The sequence below is a fragment of the Contarinia nasturtii genome, unplaced genomic scaffold (genome assembly GCF_009176525.2).
Source record: "Contarinia nasturtii isolate CC-2019 unplaced genomic scaffold, AAFC_CNas_1.1 Cnas_scaffold_129, whole genome shotgun sequence".
Lineage (NCBI taxonomy): Eukaryota > Metazoa > Arthropoda > Insecta > Diptera > Cecidomyiidae > Contarinia > Contarinia nasturtii.
The window spans coordinates 13,583,492-13,603,354 of record NW_022197486.1 but is presented as its reverse complement, the minus strand read 5'-3'; the positions used below and the strand labels follow the sequence as shown (position 1 = coordinate 13,603,354).

Below are 19,863 nucleotides of genomic sequence, written 5' to 3'. Positions count from 1 at the left end.
ACATCAGATTCCTATACGATTTTTTTTAAACAAAAATCTACCTTCCCAAGGTAAATAATTTTCATGGACGAATTTTTCAAAATGAAAAATATTCTTTTTGCGGAGGAATCAGTAAAAAATTGGTTTCAAGTTGATGGCTGATATTCGAATTTTGCGTAGCACAAATAAACAAAGCCAAAACGACTTTAAGGCTTGATGATGCATCAAGCAAAATCGTCTCACTTTGCACTTTCGAGACAGATCTCAATGTGTATAGCGAGTACATCGTGATGAGAAATAGTCGGTGTTTTTTAATTTTTTTTTAATTTCGGACTTTTTACCGATTTCATTTTTTCTTGTCCAATTCAATACAAACTTTAATAATTTAATTTATACCGTAGAAATGAATCTGGTTCGCGCATTGCGTTCAAAAATCGTTCGTCGTTTCTTTTTAAATATTTCACTATATTTCGATCAGAGTTCTTAGAGTATACAGGCGGAAAAAGAATTCATTGGTTCATAATGAGAATTGGAAATGGAGTATAATTTGGTAAGTGGTTTTATTTGGTTTGTTGTTCATAAATAGATAAAAATAATCACGATTTCTATTTTATTTTGTTAATTTTTAGATTCATTTTCGGTATTTTACAATCGTACGATGTCAACACAAAAAATCACGCTCAATGACTCAATGCATTGAAATGACACACAACCTCTTCATAAATGCCAGGCATTAACCGCAAAGGAAATATGTGTGCTTTGTCAATATTATGAAATCACTTTTGATGCTAAACGGTGTGCGATAATAATGAATTAACTCTAGCCAAAATCATATGTTTCGGTTTTCTTCCGTGATGTGAAATGATAATAAATTTGATTTGCCAACAATTCAACTGAATATGAAATGTCATTTGTTTTCCAGCGTACATTAACCGAAGGAAATACATTGAAACCATTGAAACAAAAATGGGATCTATTAGAAAACAAAGGCATTTGTTCGAAAATATTGCCAAAAATAAGGGATATTCACAAAGTAATTAATGCAGTTGAATGAACCTGAGCATTGTGGATCTTACCACGGGTTTATTTGAAACCATTCATCAAAATATGTAAAATATTTTTTGTTATGTTGAAATATCTCGTCGAATCGATTCAATGCTCATTTCATCTTTTTTTCAAACTTTGTTGCTACTTGTATTTGAATCAAAATTCATGTTTTTTTTGGTATGTTGAATAGAATAGATTAAAATATACATATTGAAACTGTGAATATTAAGGGAAAGGGGGCTAGAGATTGGGTATTGTTTTTAGTTTTTCATTCTAACGTTGAAAAATGTAACGTGTTGGCCCATTCTGGTGGTCATTTTCGTGTTAAATGGAACGGAGATTATGTGCATAGTTTCCAGTCAAATTTACGAATACCGATGGAATGGATCCACTTGTTCAGGATGATGATGCTGCTCCACAGACAGTTGTTTTGCACCGCGATATTGTTGCTGCAAAATGCATTATGCTCAAAGGTATGAATCAATTGAAAATAGAGTCTATTCATTGTTTAATATTTTTGCTTCTAATTACACAGGACTTCGTGGAATGTTTGGCGTACTAGTGCCTGATTCGTTGAGGAGACCACCGAATGCAAACAATGTCAACTGCCAAGCAGCAGCCTTGAATTCATAAATGATTAGATAAAACAAATATTTTAACGATTAGTTTGCGTGTTACACAAATTTTGTGGCCTTGTTGTGCGTTCATAAGAACAGTACAACGGTAGTGCAGAGGAAAGGAGCCTGTTTTTAATTTAAAAAAAGATATTCCATATATAATTCAATTGATACTAATGATTGTCGTTCCTCTTTTCCATGTATTCACACAAATGTTATGCTATGACAACCGTGAAAATTACTGAAACTACACACAAATCCGGGTCCAAATTTTACCGTGAATTTTTGCCTGGTAATGGGTGAATTTGCATTACAATTTGTTCCTTCGACAAAGATTGGGTATAAATTTAAATATGATATTTTTTCAAAAATGAATCAATACGTTTGTGAAATTCAAGAAAATAAATAAAGGTTCAATTAAATCATGTAAATATTTTCTAGTCTTAAATATTTTCTAGAGCATTCATATAAAATGTCATTTCAAATACGATGTTCTTCTTCTCGTTTTTTTTTTTCTTCATTATTTAGGTTAATTTGTGTAGGACCAAAAAAGCTTTTGTTGGTTATTTGTTTTAGAGTGTCTGTTCTCTTTATTGTTGTTTGAATCTTGTTTGCTTTAGTTGTCCAGTTTTTCCGATTTGTCTCTCTTTTAAATTAGCTTAGCTTAAATCCTATTTTTGTTTTTTTTTTTTTAAGCAGAGCCATCAATATATCAGTCGATGGCTCTTTGCCATTTGTGTGTTTGTTTCTGTATGTGAATGAGAGTGATTCAAAGACGCCGCCTTTTGATTTCACCATTAACATTTCACTTATCGAATTATAAATAAATAAATGGTCTTGACTAGAATCGAAATGAGATTGCACTCATAAATGTTGGTATTTGTTTGCGGTCAAAAAAAATTTTGATGGCAAAATTAATGAATTCCATTGTTAAAATATGCTTGAATTTCATAATTTGTTTTGGATTTGGAAAAATCATCTTATTCGGTATGGAACATTATTATTTTTAAAATCTTATTGTTTGAGCTTTGTTGCTTGTCACAGGCAACTCTTTGGTGAATCCAAACGAAAAATAAACAGACATTTCAAAATTATCGAAAAAATTGCAAATATAGAACAGGGACAGCGAATGACAAATTACAAGTGACGGTTTTGCGTGATACAATTAGTATTTTGTTTTTCTGATTTTGGTTATATGAATCGCAAAAACTCAAGCAAATTATAAACGAAACGAACTATAGCATTTCCAGATTTATCGATAATATTTTGAAGGTATCCAATATATCATTCGTTAATTCAATCACGTAAATGAATTCAATCCGACTGAATCATTCAACTTCTGTGGCTCCTTCATGGAATTGATCTCGAACATCTAGGGCCGATGCCAATTGGAGTACAATATGTGATAATGATGGATGCTCTAACAAGTCAACGGTTGGTAATGGTGGTTCACATCGCGGCCGCTGATGTCGTCCTCGAAATGACATATGAATGCGTAACACAACATCACAAAATATGTAACGCAGCAGTAATGTACGCAAAAAATCATCACCAAAAAATTGCAAATAAGCTGAATCTGAAATGTAAAAAAAAAAACACAAAATCGATTATTATAGATACGATGATTGGTGTTAACAAAAAAAGCGTTTTTTTTTTGTCGCCAAGTCAGTGCTGTGACTAAAAAATCGACACCAAACGACATTCTTTAGATGAGTTACCTATATAATCACGACCCTTTCCTACATCTTCTACACGACATCTTGTTACTAAACATGATGCTTCTGTAACAAATTTTTCTATATATCCTTGACATCGTTCCCAATGATGAATCGGAACATCGCCCACATTACAAATGTAACAAACGGCTGTCAATGGTGAATGCAAAAATAACGTAAACAAGGAACCATGGTGTTGATAATCTTGGAATGTAGTCGGCACATCTTGTGGTGACATCAATATCACTAGCGGTTGACCGAAATATCTAAATCACAAACATATGCCATATTAGTTTATTAATTAGCATTCATTTTTGGATAAATTATGTTATGGAGAAGACAAAACTCCTATTCACAGAATCAATTATTAGATTTCAATAATTAAAGTTCCAAATGAAATGCTGCTGCAAAACGAAAAGAAAAAATTACCTTGGTACATGTTGAAAGACGAACGAATTGTCTGAATCAATGATGATAAATAACGGTCGTCGCGTAAATGGATATAGATCACCGGGGTAAAGACAATGTGGCTCCTTGTAACCGTTACCTTTTCCACGACATGCGATACCACTATCCATACCATCTCGTTTGACGCTCGTACCCAATCCACCCAATTCGTATCCATCTGAATAAAGCAAGTTGAATATATGATTCATTAATATCATTCTCTATCTCGCGCTCACTATCTATCTATGCATCTATCTATCTATCTCTATCATATACACACTCACACATTTCTGAGTCATGAAAGCAACAGGTTGTGCCGAAAACAAATGACAACTTGAAATGTTCGTGTGTGTTATTTCCTGTCGTACGTACCGTTTCGTACTTGATATTATAATGATTACTTACAATCTTCTGGATGTTGTGTGGTTGAAAAGCATCCATCAGCTGACATATATAGTAGTAATGCGCCACCAGGAGGTAGTTCTTTGAATCCGCTACTCAGAAACACTAACAATTGGCTGATTGATGGCTTATACAATAGATATTTGTGTGGATTGTCACGAAAATGGCGTTTTTCACCATTCTCTAAGAATCCCTTTGAGCATTGTTCAGTGTATGGCATTTTCGTGGCTGGACTTGAATCATGTGTGGCCATAACACCCGGTGGCATATAACTATGCATGGCAGCGCTAACGCTAACGATACCACCATGAATATGATTCGTTTCGCTTGGTTCACGTTCCAATGTTTGCACCATACGAAACATGTCCATTGTTAGTTCGGAGAATTTTGCTTGTTCGCATGCCGAACCAACAATTATAATCTCTTGCAGGCTTAGTGTCATGTGCTGTGATCGTTCGCATGGTGGTGTTGTGAGCGGACTCAATCTAGAACCAGACCCACTACACATTAATGGTGAAGTCGTATAATTCTAATTATGTTAACAAGAAAATGACCCGTGCTTTCGAATGATATTCAAATGGATCGAATGTATGTGTATGTGTATGTATATATGTGTATTTTGTATGGATACATCTATGTGTGTTTGTGTATTGGATGATTTGTATTTGCAATTAAATTGATGAATTCAGGAATGTGGAGATATTCAATGGTATGAGCTTTGGATTTAAATGACACATAGAACGGCATATATAAATTCATACAATGACTACGATTGATCGTGATGGGGAATTGGTTTTTCAAAAGACTTTTTGTCATTTTGATGTTGAAAACATGAATGTGAATATGAATGAGGTAGGGGGACAAATAAATTATATGAAAGTCAGTGCATCCCATTTTTGAAATTGATTTAACGGTGATTTTTTTTTACAACTTTTTCCTCTTTAAAAGTAAAAGATTTGTAAATTTGTAAATTATTTGCAAGAAAGTTATTACTCGTCTTCTATATCGAATTTCAAAGATGGAAATGCATGTAAATGTAATAAGCATGCAATATATCTAAAGATTAGGATATTCTTTTTTTTTTTAATATGATATGAATGTGCGATTTTGAATGGAAAAACATTCCAAGCATGCTGAATAGAGTGACGTGAATTTGTTATTTTGAATAATGATTAAATTAACCAAATTTTTGTAATTTTCTGATTCGAAACCAATTACCAACATAAAGCTTCTAATATGACATATCGTATTTTGCGAACATTTTATTTTGAACTGAAAAATGTATTTGTAAGCGGCAAAATGGAAAATAATGTAGTCGAATGTGAAGCACATCACATTGGTATAAAAAAACACTGTGCGTGCACACATGAAATGCGAGCAAATGTGCGGTTGTTGTTTTTAATTTTCATGCGACTGTGACTGTTTTTTTTTTCATTTTCATTTTGAATTTGATTTGATTTGAAAAAATTTCGTGATTTTTTCGTTTGAAATTCGTTTGATTAAACAAAATGTGCCAATTGTTTTTAGCCATTTTTCATTTAGAAGCGTTTCAATGCCAATCGGTATCGAAAGCACGGGCTGTTTACAGCCCATTGAGCCATTCAACTGGAATGACAGATATTTTACCTGTACGATAATACGATTGGATTTGAATCGGCATGCAATACGGCAACAGCCGCTTCAGCCTTAATGAAGCCTTTTATTTCCTCTAAAACAAGTGACCATTCTAGTTGATCTTCAGGTTCATATCTGGAAATGAAAACAGATTTGGAAACAAATGTGTAATTTGTGATAGAAATTCATAAAAATATAGACGTGATTGTGTGTGTGAGAATGAATTTAAAAATAAGTCACTTACGTAGTTGTATATTCCTGTATTTGTTTCTCCAATTCAATAATGAGCTCACGAACTAATTTCATTTTTTTGAGTAGCAGACAAACAACTATGAATCTTGCATAATATCGTAGCTTTTTCACCATTAAATCGGGTCGATCTTCTTTGATGGCACGTGAATAATAAGCTCTACCCCGAATTGCCGCATAGAATTGATAAGCTTCGTTCAGATAATTTGTTTCACTCGTTCTTAAACTATGTAAACAATATTTGAAATGTGATTAGAATGTGGAATTTCGAAAACGAACCAATATGAACGAATAACAAAAAAAAAAAAAAACAACGACGAAAATTGTAAAGTAATTTAAAACATTTGAACACAATGAATGCAATGAATAAAATACACGTTTATCGCTCAATGATCTATCGATCTATGTAGATAGAAAGCTTTTGCTTAGGAAAAAATGCCAATGTCACACTCACTAATAATGATAATACAATTGTCCTATTTTACTAGCAATTTCGCCGATTTGCCATCGCTTCAGGCCGTATTTTGAATCAAGCACAAGCCGATGTTGTTGTTGAAATTTCCACAATTTTGTGTACACATCGAATGTTCGCCCAAAATACGCTTGCCACTGACGATGGCCATACTGCGGTAGATCTCTGTGAAACGAAAATTAAAATTTAAATCGAATTAATCAATCACAATTTTTATATGTGTCCATTAGGGTGTCCTACTGAATTGAGTTTTGGATATCAGCACTGAAAATACAAAGCACTATTGAAAAATAAATATGTTTGACAAAAAATGTCATCTAAAATTTCTTTGTTGGCTTCTACCGAATAAAATTCCTTTCAGGTAATGAATCAAAGTTCATTTTCTATTAAATTCTTTTTTAGCATCTTTCTCGTTGGTTATCTATCATTTCGAGCTATTTTGAATAACAAACAGTGTAACAGAATCTGACACAGCGGGCAATAAGATGAAATGTTCATTGTAGATGTGTGCGTGTGTTTGTATTCTCCTCAGATTCGTACTGTAAAATATCATTAACAGAGCGCATTGTGTGGCGACACCGAAATCGGTTCTCGGAAATAAAATAAATAAACATCACTGTTTTGTTTTGTTTTGTAAATCGTTTTTGAGTATCGATGTTGTTTGTAAGCAGCAACAATGAAAAGGATTGGATTTTTGAATCTATAATTTGGAACGTGTGCCATGCAATTTTGGGCACTTTACAACGCACATTCAATCGATGTGACAAATATTTTTTGAGATTTAATTTGCTTGTATGTGTTAAGATCGTTGCCGGTATTAAAAAAAAGCGTGCGTCGACAATGTTTCTGATTTCAAATTAAAATGCATCGCTGTGAATACAGCCAGCATTGCGATTTGTTTTTACTTTTGAAATATAAGAAAAAATAAAATATCGTTTTTTCGAAGTATGTAATTTTTCAATGAATATCGTGAGTGTTTTTTGAGTTGTGAAGTTTTTGTATTGTTCCGAAATGCTGTGTCAGATTTTTTTGGTTGGTGTGCCATATCGGCTGGATTTAAGACGTAGCATTGTAGAATAGTTTTTTTTGCTTAAGAATGCTGCTGAATATAGCTAGCAGAGAAAGATTTTTTATTTAGTATTTGATTTGCAGTGAAAGATTGTGGTTTTGAAACTGAATTAAAGAAACGAATGTGGTGTGTTGTCAACATTCAATTAATAAATAATATCGCATTTTTCTTCATAGAATTGTTTTATATTTTAAAATATAGACATTTTCGGTGAACAATCGTTATTGAGTAGTGATTTGTGAAGTTTATGATATCGAAATGGAGTGACTAGCAAACATTTGATTGCTTGTTAAATTTAAATTCAAGCAGTTCATTGTTTCCTGAAAATTACGTTTTTCTTCATCACCATTCTATATGAGAATTTCGCAACAAATTGAAATATAATTTTTTAAATGGAATCATTGTTTAACAATTGTTAATTTGCCTATAAATACCGAGATGAATAAAAGAATTGCGCAGTTGCGTTTGATCGGTGACCACGACAAGAAAGAAGAGAAAATCGGAGCCAAGTACTAGCACACCATTTTGAAATCGTTTGTGGTTTTCAACGGAATAATAAATCAGTTAACATTTTTCCGCTCAAAAGCAGTGAATTTTATCATTCGATTGAGATCAACCATAGAGGTAATAAAATGTTTTCCATTTTTGACATCATTGTCGGTGAAATATCGCTTGTAAATGCATTATCCTTCAAATAATAGTAAATTATGTAATTTTTTTGTTTTTGTTTTTGACAGATGAATAAACAATGAAGATTAGATGGAAGGGCGATGATGGAGTAGTGGCCATAAAATGTACGCTTAATTCAATTCTGCGTAAAGAATATCGCGATTTAATGATTTCTGAAAACACTCAACGAAGTTTGACTGCAACCAAGATATGTGCATTAGGATCTACCATCACTTACAATGGCAAATAATGTAAAAAACTGCATGATGGCGCCATCTCTATGTGCTCATGAAAATTAGAACAAAAAGTTTGTGTAGAATGTTAGTTGTTTGAAGTTTGAATACGGAATCATTTGTTGTGACGTCTGTCATTTTACGCTCGATAAAGATATACCGTGTAAATTGAACAAAAACCGATTTATTATTTGTATTTGGTGAATTCGTGATGGAAAATAAATTGAAATTACTTTGCACAGTTTGTGTCATCGAAATTAACTGCGAGGACGTTGCATACCACATGGTTTTTCTTCACACAAAATCAGTTGACATTTTTGACTTTTTCGCACCAAAAAAAAAATGTTTTAATTGCCTTTGGTGCTCGTTTGGATCGCGAGTTCAATGCCAAGCACATAGAGATGTCGCTCGGAACGTGAAGCTCAAAAAAAATATACAGGTGATATAGAAAGCAAGTGAGGGTAGATTAGGATCGTTGCTTTTTTTGACCAAGGTTCAACGTGCGTTTGATGCATATCACATTGATTTTTTCGAAAAGAATAATGGCGAGGACATCATCAGAAAATGTGAATTATTTGATCATAACATATGGAACAAATGTGGAAAATAATTTAATTTTAAACGCACATCTCAAGAAACGGTTAAATAAATTTCTAAAAATGAAGGTGTACAAAAACAATCAAAATCCGATCATTGTTATATTTGATAACAAAGACATTGACAATACAATACAATGGACTGTTTATGGAAAGGATCGCATTGGATTCGGAACAAATGAGGCTGCTGTGCGACGAAAAACGCGAGATGCTGTTAAACATGATTCGTCGTCACAGTTGGTTTGAAATGAAAAATGATAACATCACAAATTTCACCAAAAATAATTGGTTCAAATCACTGCCCATGTGGCTGGGAATGCAACGATAGATTGAAGAGTTTAATGGTACCGGAGAAAATCGTCAACAGCGTCGCAAGCAAGCGCAAAAACAAAACAAAAACGAAATATAGATCCAGATGCAAATCCGCCACCAAAAATCAAAAATCTCACCGTTATTCCGCTTTGTGGATTTTTCCGCGCGCATTTCACCATTGACAACTACAATTTGTTCAAGTTTTTTTGTGGAACTGGTATCATTGCAAAAAATGAAAACGGAACGCAAATTTCTTCATCCGATTTAAAAAGAGACAAATCATTGTACTGGAATCAAGTATTCAAATTGCCGAAAATAAAACAACTCGGAAAAGGAAAGAAACTATTTCAATTCATGGTGCTATCCGATGGTCCAGTTTCAAAAATGCCATTGAAATTATTTTGAATTTCAATTCGTGTTTTAGGTGAATTTGGAGACAAATGCGAAGCGATTTCATTGGAATACTGGCCACACGACTCGAAATGCTAAAGCCAAAAGATGGACAAATCGTTTCGTCGTTGTTGAACGAAATGATCGGAATGACCGCAGATTGTATCCAACGATGCCCTCATCATTGGGAATACACTGGGTATACTACACTCACCATCGACTCAAAATGATGAAAAAAGGAATGGATGTATATGCAACAACAAAATATACACGTCTCCGTTTTGAAAAATATATCAGAACAGTTCGAGCATCTGATGAAAAGGCTGGTGAATTGGTCAACTATAAACCATCCATTATATTTTTTGGTGCTGCAGATACACCACCTAACTCACCAATTAGGATCAAACGGCATATGCGATGTCCCGGTTCCCGAAAACTGTGCGCAAGTTTCAAAAAACGTGGCAACTGTGTTATCGTTTTTGTGGATAAAAATTTTACCAGTCAAACGTGCGCCAGATGTATTGGTCGATTTGATCAGAGAACCAAGAGTCATCGATTTAAGGTATGCCAAAATTGCCGTCCACGCTTTGAAGCAATGTTGCCATCAAAGTATTGCTCAGCGCTGCTGCCATCCACAGCATATTAAAATATCTTGCTGAGAATGCGTCGTCCGTCGCATGCGAACGTACGTAGCAGTTTATACATCACAGCGAACAAGAATGAATCCATTGTTCTCTTCACGATTATGTGACTCAAAACAATCAAACGGTTGAATAGAGAACAATGTATGTATTGTTGTTCGCTTTGATGTATAAACTGCTACGTACCTTCGCATGCGACGGACGACGCATTCTCAGCAAGATATTTAAATATGCTCTGGATGGCAGCAGTGCTGAGCAATACTCTGGTTGCCATCCATGATAGTGGCAAAGAAAAGGGAGACGACAATTACGACTCGATCGACTGCAAAATTTTTTGCTACAACTTGAAGCGATTGAAAATGCAACAGAACCAGATCAACAAAAAGCAGACTCTTTATTGTCAAAGGTGTTGATTCACACATATGAATGGCTAATAAACCCTGTAAATGGCGAAATGGAAAATGTTGTGGCTGAACAATCGAATGAACTGTATCAAGAGAGTGGATGGTATCAACAACCTAGAGTACGGAAGACTGTGTGGGACCGCGATATCGTTGCCGCTAAGTGCATTTTGATTTAAGGTACGTATGAATTTAAATTTTACCATGAAACAACGTATTTCTTTGCATATTAATTGATTTGTATTTGTTTGATTACTTTTAAGCGCTTTTTAAGCTGTTTAACATTCCAATCAATGAAGCTCTTCTGCAACATATACCTTGGAACTCACCACCTGATAATCAGCACTAAACATCGACCATCGATCATTTTCATCAAATTAATTCAAAAATTAATATAGTAACATAATGTTACATTACCGCTAGGCTTGAGTGTTGTGGCCTAGTTAGCGCAAGCAGGAGTACTACATCCCATTGAATGTAAGTAAAAATGATATTGTTTAATACTTTGTTTTTGTTTGTTGCCCTCAAAAATGAAAATAATGATTGTAATTTTATTCTTGGACACAAAAAATCTATTCACATTGTAGGAGCTAACAAACAAATTTTAGCTGAAGATTATTTTCACAAAAATATTTATTTTTATTATTGGTTTGTATTTTCAGTGCTGATGTCTAAAACTCAATTCAATCGGACACCCTAGTGTACATACAACTAATATACTACGAAAAAAAAAACTATCATTTACCTCAGCCCATTGAACAGTTGCTTCGATTTCTCAAGCAAATGACAAAATTCTAAAACAATCTTTCTATCCTGGTCTTCACTTTTCTCCATATTAACCATACCGTTTACCGCATCCAAACTGTCAACCAATACAAAAATTGAATTAGTAAATTATATGAAGCATATACATGCACTCTTATTAAAATGACGAAGAAATATGTAGATTCATGCATTTCAATGCAATTTCGTTCGTTAGATTGGTGAATAAATTGAAGAAAGTGAAATTGAGAGAGAGAGAGAGAGAGAAAGAGTGAGAAAGAGTCAAGAGAAAAACAATTAATTATACACATAAATGCATCAAAAAGCCGCTTCATATGATATATGATTGCATTATCGGATGCTATCAAGTAGAAGTAGTTCAATTTATCTTTTCCAGCGGTCACACATTCAATTGTGTGTTCATCCACATCGTTGCATACAAAATGCACATATTCTCTTCGTTTAAATTGCATTCGATTAGGTTTTTATTTTCAATTTGGATTTTTTTATGTACGGTTGTTGTTTCATTTTTTTTTTTTTTTTTATTCCAATTAGTGATGGAAATTTATTCATATGAAAAATCGATAGTAAAAAAAGCCAAGCACAGCAACAGTATCTCAATAAATCGAAAGGGAAAAATTATCAAAGCTCGCACATTGTGCCAATTGAAATCGGATCGCTCGTTAGTATCGAGGGATCACACTATGGGAAATTTTCATTTACCTTTCGTAAAATATTAGAAAATTTTGACATGTGGTGTCTTTCGTTCTCACTTTATAATAAAAATCAATGTATGCTATCTATTTTGTCTTGATGTGGTGGTCGGATTCGATATGGTTTGGTAAAATCGAACTAAAAACGTATTGAATGTGTCAACTCAATCGGAATTAATGCATTAATCACGGCAAAGCTAGTCTTCAGAAAAACCATATGTGTTTCCGTATTTTATGCGTTTTGCTCGAAGTTTGTGTGTACGTATTCTTCGTGTGTTGTTGCTTCTATTCTTTTCGTTGCTTCTATTCTTTCATTTCTATAAAAAAAAAGTTTCCTATATGTTTTCCTTCGATCCATACTTGTCGTCTTTCCTTCTTGTTGTGAGTGAATAGCAATGTGTGTTGTGTTTTATTTCGTCTTTTTATGAATTTTTCTGTTCTTCTGCTATTCTATTTCGTTTTATTTTGCCTCATACTATTTCTATGCTCTTCAATTTAGAGCTTTCATTATTATTATGATTGTTCTTTATTTTCACTGCTCTTTTATTTTATCACAAACACATGTACTTTTTGTTAATTAGTCCGTCAACTGGATCAGTGTAATGTGCCGGATGAACATTTCTCTTTCCGCCGCACGCGCCATATGAAAAGCACACACACCAAACCTCACACACAAAAAAAGAATATTAGACACAAAGCCCGAGAGAAAATTGTTGCAATAATAACACGAATCTATTTTCTATTAAAAAATTGTATTTAAGCCGAAACCGAAATACGTATATCCAATGGCCTTTTATATATAAAAATAACTATATTCTATCTATGTTTGATTATTTGATTTCTTTTCCTGCTCTCGGTCAACTTTTTTATTTCTAAATTTGCTTCAACAATAACAGATTGAAAGAGAGGCCGCACAGATAAAAGCCGCACACGAGAACTTAGTTATGGCAAATGGCAAAATACGAGCAGAAGAGAATAGTGGTGAAATCAGGAACACACATACACACAGAAAAATGAAATGAAGCAAAATGTTCTGCGCGCATTTCAGATACGTACACACATCTATAGATGTGTATGTGATGTATATGTCGCGGAAAAACAGCCGAACAGTACACACAAACCTAGCAAAAAAAAGCGATATTGACAGTTGACGTGCATTTGATTCGTGTAGTATGTGGGTCTGTGTGTATTTCACGCTTTGACGGTGTCGGTGTTTAAATGTATTAAAGTGGTTGCGAGAGTGTATTTGTGTGTCAATGTGAATGGCGGTTGTGAGTGTGTATGTATACTACGTGATTTCGCTTTTTCTTCTTTACCTATATCCCATTCGTTCAAATTGAATAATCAATTTTCGTTGAATATATTTTTCCTTGTCATTCTTATCTTTCGGTATGTGGTGGTTTTTTGTGCGTTTTCATCTCGGCATATAGTCAAACTGCTGTTGCGTTCATCCACTCTTTCAGGCTGTGTATTTGCACTGAATTTAGTAAGAAGAGATATTTCTAGCGGCATAGTTATGTTTTGTATACATGATATGATTGGGTTAGAATAAAAATTCAACTTGAAACTAAAGTCTATAAGTCTAATATATTTTAAATGGGTCAACGGATCTGGATCAAATCGTAGAGAATTATGCGGCTTTTATGTGATTTTTTTTTCAAGCGATGCCTGAAAAATTGTGCGTGTAAAAGCGATGAACGCAAATTCGACCAAGTGGCAAAGAATTTGGTATGAACGTAACAATTTCTAAGATTGTGAGACCTTATTGCGAATTGTTTAAGGAATGAATGTACGACTTTTAAAACTTTAATAACTTTTGTCGTTTCGCAACTAGATCATTTCCCATAGCTATATTCAGAGATTTTTATTTCAAGTCTGATTTTTATTCTAGATCATTCATATGTGCCGCATCGTGCACCGCAAGAAATCCGTGTTGTATAGCCTACATTGATGTTACTGTTTACAGTGGGCAAAGTGATGTGGCACATATTTGCGATATATGCAAGGCATATCTGTGCCGTTAGAAATATCTTTGGCTGCCAAATTCAGTGCAAACACACAGCCTACTCTCTTCTGATCGAGATTTTTCCAAAGCCGCTTCAGTGAGCGCGCTTTTTGCACAGAACCAAACACACACACACACATTGAACAGAAGAAGAAAAAAATTGAAAATCACTGACATAGTTTCATTTTATCCTTCAATAAACTACTCGATGTGTTTTTTTTTGAGTTCGTATTCAATTTAAACGTATATGGCAATCTGTGTCAATCGAAAAGACAACCGATTGATTGCAATCAATTTTGCTGTGCGACACATAGCGAGAGATGCATTGAAAAATATGATTTGGTATTCGATTTTTGGAAATTCTTTTAAAACGCCCAGACTTTGTATTCGGCCATTTTCAATTTGAATGTTTTCTGTATGCCGACCAGATAAACCGTAATAACATTGAACAATGGGCTGTGTCAACTTTGTGGATCCCAGGGATTGTTCCTCTGAGGAGGAGGAATGGTGAGGAGGAAAATGAGGAGGAGGAGGAGAACGAGGAGGATCCTCCTCCTCAAATGAGGAGGAAAAGTTTTTTTTGCTCAAAGGGCTATTTTTATCACAAAAATATCATTTTTAGCTAAAAACATTTTCCTCCTCAGTTGAGGAGGAGGATCCTCCTCGCTCTCCTCCTCCTCCTCCTCATTTTCCTCCTCACCATTCCTCCTCCTCAGAGGAACAATCCCTGGTGGATCCAACTATCCAAAACGGAGTAAAATGTCTACACAAAATTATCATTGCTGCTATTTTATTTTTTATTTTTTTGCTACTTCTGCCGCTACTTCCTATATATCACATTTTTCCTATTGGTGTTGTTGTGAATGTGAACATATGTACGTTTGCACGGCAAGTGCGAGGGAGAGATAGAGCGCCATAGACAACACCGTCAAAGATGAACTAGCGCGTGCAATGTCATGGAAATGGCAATAGTACAACTGTTAACCCGTAATTGCACTAGCACTAAGCCGTTCGTGTCGAACAACTGCGAAACGCGTGCTTATTTTGCACACACATACACACGGATACAAAGCATAAGGAAAATGATTGTAAGCCTCTTGTGCTATCTACAAACACAAACCCAATTAAGATAGAATCAAACGTATTCATTCAGCCAAACGTTTTATATGCAGCTGTAGAAAAACATACGGTAACAATATAAAGAAAAACTGAGAAAATTGATGGGCAGAGAAGTTTACCAATTTTGCAACCCAATGACAAATACTACAATATCATTTAATCATAGTATTTCAAACTCACTGATGACGTTCTCATGCTTAAACTTTTAAACAACAATTTCAAATTCAAGAAATCAACATCACACACACACACAAGCACTCTTCGGCTCCATTACTCGCTTGCAAAATAACGAACCTTTTTCACAATCACTCGAATGAAAGTTTTCGACGTGTAAAAAAGCGAGTGTATCAAGCGCATCTCACATACAGGTGTCAATGGATTACCATTTCACATGTTATTCGCGATGTTTCTTCATACACAGATTCACACGATGTGTCACACATACATCACACAATGAGCTTTACATTTTTCTCTATTGTTATGTCCTCCGCATTTAACATGGAAAGCACAATATTCATCAACATTGTACAATGAAAATGGTACATAAATATTTGGATGATGATTTTTATTATCACCATCGTCATAACAATTTATATGCATACAATTGAGTTTTTACATTATAATATTGCTGTTGTTTCAATTTAAAAAAAGAATTATTTTCTCTCGCTCTCTCTCTCTCTTTCTCTGCATTCTTTGTTGATTGTTTTCTCTTCAGTTTATGATTGTTAGTTTCTTTGGAGTCAATGCTGCTTTTTCTCTGACCATATTCTGCGTTCAACTGTTCGGTGTTAATCACCGAGAAATACATGTTTTTCTCTTTCGTTTTTTGTTTCAAACATGAATATAAATGATGACAGTCTATTGAAAAATAAGCGTTTGAGAGCACTTTTCTCGTTAGAATCAAAGTACAAAGAACTAAACTAAAAAACGTGTTTCTCTAGAGATGCACATACACTCCTCTTAACTCTCTCTTCCTCGCATCTTTTTCGCTCTTACTATCTCTCTCTCTCTCTCTCTCTCTCTCTCTCTCTCTCTCTCTCTCCGTATCTTACTCTGTTCTAATGATGATAAAAAGATCACAAAATCAAGTGTGACAAAAACAGAATGTAAAATAAAGTCTGTGTTACCCATTTGTGATTTATTGTATTCGGCACGTTCTCTTGTCGCGTGTAGTTTCTTTTTTCTCTCGCTTTAATCTTTCCGCTTATTATGCCAAATTCGTGTTAAAAATATTGTGAAACATAAAATGGAATTGTTGTTGTTACAGTGATTCTTTTATTGTTGTCCCAGTGAACAACAGAAAAAAAACTTTTCTTCCTCTTTATATAATGATACTTTTCACTCTATTTTCTTTTTTTTTTGTTGTTTTTCGTTTTTTTGTTGCTTTTGTCACTTGGTTACAGCTACAAAAATTACAAAATGCTATTCAGCTATGCACTTTAGATTGGATTTTTTTTGTTGCCATCGTTGTAATTTTCTTGGTGAAACTTTGCCGCAAATCGATTTTAAGTGAAAAATCATAAAGGCTGTTTTAGAGAAAAAGACAGAAAAAGAAGGACACCCATAAAAATGTGAGAAAAAAAAACACACACACAAACGTAAAGGATAGGAGTAAAGCTCTTCTCCTCCTTGATTTATTGCAAAATCGAGTTAAAATCGGTCGCGCACTGTTTTTTTATAATTCGGTTGAGCTTCTCCGCGTGTCATTCTGATACTACTGCTGTTACAACAGCTGCTGTTGCATTTCTTTGTTATCATCGTTGATTTTACCAACGTATCATAAACATTTTACCAACGTGGAACATTAATTGTGTTAACCATTGTCGCCGCAATCATACGGAATTTTTCTTTATTCATCAGTGTCATACAATTAATCGAGAAGAAGAGTGAGAGTGGTACGGTCAGAGGATTTGGGGCGGTCATGTCTGCTTTTGTACTTAATTACCCACTTCTTGGCACTGAGCCACCACACAGCGTGTATGTGAATAAGTACCCGCGCGCGCGTGTGTGGTTTGTTTTTGTTTTAAGCTGTTGTTACGAACCATGCATCGAGATCAAGTGTCAAATGGAGAGGCTATACATCAACGCTGATGCATCTACTATTTTATAGTATTCAATCTTCATGCACACGCATACACAGTTCACGTTTTTACACACAAAAATACACATACAAATCAAGTGCAATTGAATTGAGAATGATCCAATGAATAATATCAAATTCAAAAGCTTAAGAAACTTGAAAATCCCGTTGCGATCGCCGCACTTTCTTTCCAAGAAATAGAACGCACATTTTTTTTTCTCTTTTCACCACCCATTGAAATCAACATGGGAAAAAACCATATTTCTTTTTTTGGCACAGTCAATATTGACCATTAAACTTCACAGAATACACCATAACGAATACATATCCAAGCCCCTCGAAAAGTGGTTAAACGAAATGAAATATTGTCTTTTATTACATCGCGACGATTGGCATGATTCGGGCCCTTCGATTATATAATAATCAACAAATATAAAAAAATGAAAAAGAATTTGTGTGAATCTTTTACCCTCGTATGGCCACGTAAGCTATACCTCCAACGCATATGTTTGCTGTTCAACTGTAACCAACGACGATGGTCGAACAGAAATCAATGGTGTCGCCCAAATGCGTGTATTAGGTGGTAGAATTGTGCACCGGCTATGCCGTGTACCCAGCTTCCTCTATGGTAGAAAGAGCCATCGGGTGAGACACAAGAGTTTGGCCTATATTAATAAAGGCATCCAGTCAATTTCCGCCCCAATAATATAAGAAGTTTTGACCGACATTGTACTGGTGAATTATAACAATTCGATATATGAAAAAAAATTGCTTCTGTTTTTGATACATTTTTTTTTCAACTCGAAATCATAAGAAAATTAATTTAAAAAATTATATTTTCATTTTATAAATTAACATTATAGTAAAAATTGTTTATGTCACAGATATGAAAATGCAATATGTTGGTCATTGCAATTAATTGTACATTATTCGTTCAATGCGTTTTAGCTACAACAGTTTTAGTCATTTTTACTGTGCATTTTGACATAAGGTTTCGGGCTCACACTCTTCCCTGTCGTGTGAGTATGTTATTGTTGCTGCTGTTATGGTTTTTTTTTCTTTCTCTTCCCGTTGTATATCCCATGTGTCTTTTTTGTTACTTTATTTCTCTTTTTTGTCCTGGTGTTGTTTTATTTTCACCCATATGAAAAAAAACAAATATTCAAAATTCGATAATGGATTTATACATGTACACACATACACATTCAAACCCGACAACGCATAAATAACAAATAAGAGGGTTGATATGTCTCCAATATTTATATATTTCGTTTATGGCATTCGATTCAATTCTGATATGTATACTCTCCGATGTGTGTATGCGTCAATAATGTTGAGCGGGATTTGGTGGCCATATTCAGCATTTTTTGAGATTTGGAACTTCAATTCAAGCCAATAACAGACAATGGGAAATGGCACAGATCGAGTCGAAATTCGTAAAATCAAAGTTATCGAAAATGTTCATATAATCACAAATTAAAGCCAAAAAATGGCAAACAGAATATGATGAATAATGATAAAATCGCCAATGATATCGAATATTCAAGTAGAACAATCCACTCCCCAATTGCGGGAATGATTTGCAATTATGTATGAATGCAGTGATACAATACCCATTTTGAAATTGTCGTGCAATTTTTACGGTTTTTCCATTTGAACATAAGGTAACACAAAATACAAAATGGTAAGAATGTGTGTGCGAGAAAGAGAAAAAAAAGAAAACTTCCTCGTCGTCGTCAATTTCACTATAATTTAACAACCAATTTACAATCATATACGAATGCAATTCAATGACAGCAGTAGCAGTATGACACCGATTACAATGCAATTCCAACATATTTTTCGTTCGTTTTATCATTTTTCCTCAAAGCTTCTTGGTTTCTTTTTTTCTTTATGAAGTTCATTCTCATTCAGATAAATGGAATCAGAACACTTTGCACTTATTATTATTATTATTGAGCATTAAAGTCTACCTTAAACGAAATCACGAAACACTCTAAAATAATTTTGTATTTGCCTATGCCTATCCTAAAAATGTATGTATAAGTCTTTTTTTTTGTTGTTTTCTCAATTTTTCCACAAACTACACACTATTTTTTGTGAATTGTGACTTCTTTTCCTTTCTTCAACTGTTCTATGTTTGATGTAATCTATCGAAAACAATTGAAACACGGGAAAAAAAATTCAGTGTGCACACGACGTACGCGCGCAATATGACTATAAAATGAAATTTCTAAACGATTGTATTTTGCTTAACATTTCCCTTTACTATCCTGTCGCGCTCGCTCTCGCTTTCAGATACGTGTACAGAAAATACGGTAACATAAACAC

General features: G+C 34.2%; 1 protein-coding gene across 4 annotated transcripts; it reads right to left on the bottom strand.

Moving 5' to 3' along the window:
* Nucleotides 1–2,323: 2,323 nt before the first annotated feature.
* LOC116343189 (protein SCAI) lies at nucleotides 2,324–19,728 on the bottom strand. 4 transcript variants are annotated; one of them, XM_031771124.1, is made up of 10 exons: nucleotides 19,506–19,728; nucleotides 16,580–16,978; nucleotides 11,599–11,715; nucleotides 6,525–6,707; nucleotides 6,066–6,296; nucleotides 5,834–5,956; nucleotides 4,211–4,707; nucleotides 3,788–3,983; nucleotides 3,362–3,624; nucleotides 2,324–3,219 (listed from the first exon to the last, which is right to left on the bottom strand). In XM_031771124.1, the coding sequence occupies exons 3-10, from the start codon at nucleotides 11,694–11,696 to the stop codon at nucleotides 2,972–2,974; spliced, it is 1,839 nt and encodes a 612-aa protein (XP_031626984.1). In that variant the 5' UTR covers nucleotides 11,697–11,715; nucleotides 16,580–16,978; nucleotides 19,506–19,728; the 3' UTR covers nucleotides 2,324–2,971. The 4 variants fall into 4 exon arrangements, with proteins under 4 accessions (XP_031626984.1, XP_031627009.1, XP_031627001.1 ...); XM_031771149.1 differs by having other exon boundaries at nucleotides 4,211–4,692; XM_031771141.1 differs by lacking the exon at nucleotides 16,580–16,978.
* Between the last annotated feature and the right edge of the window lie 135 nt (nucleotides 19,729–19,863).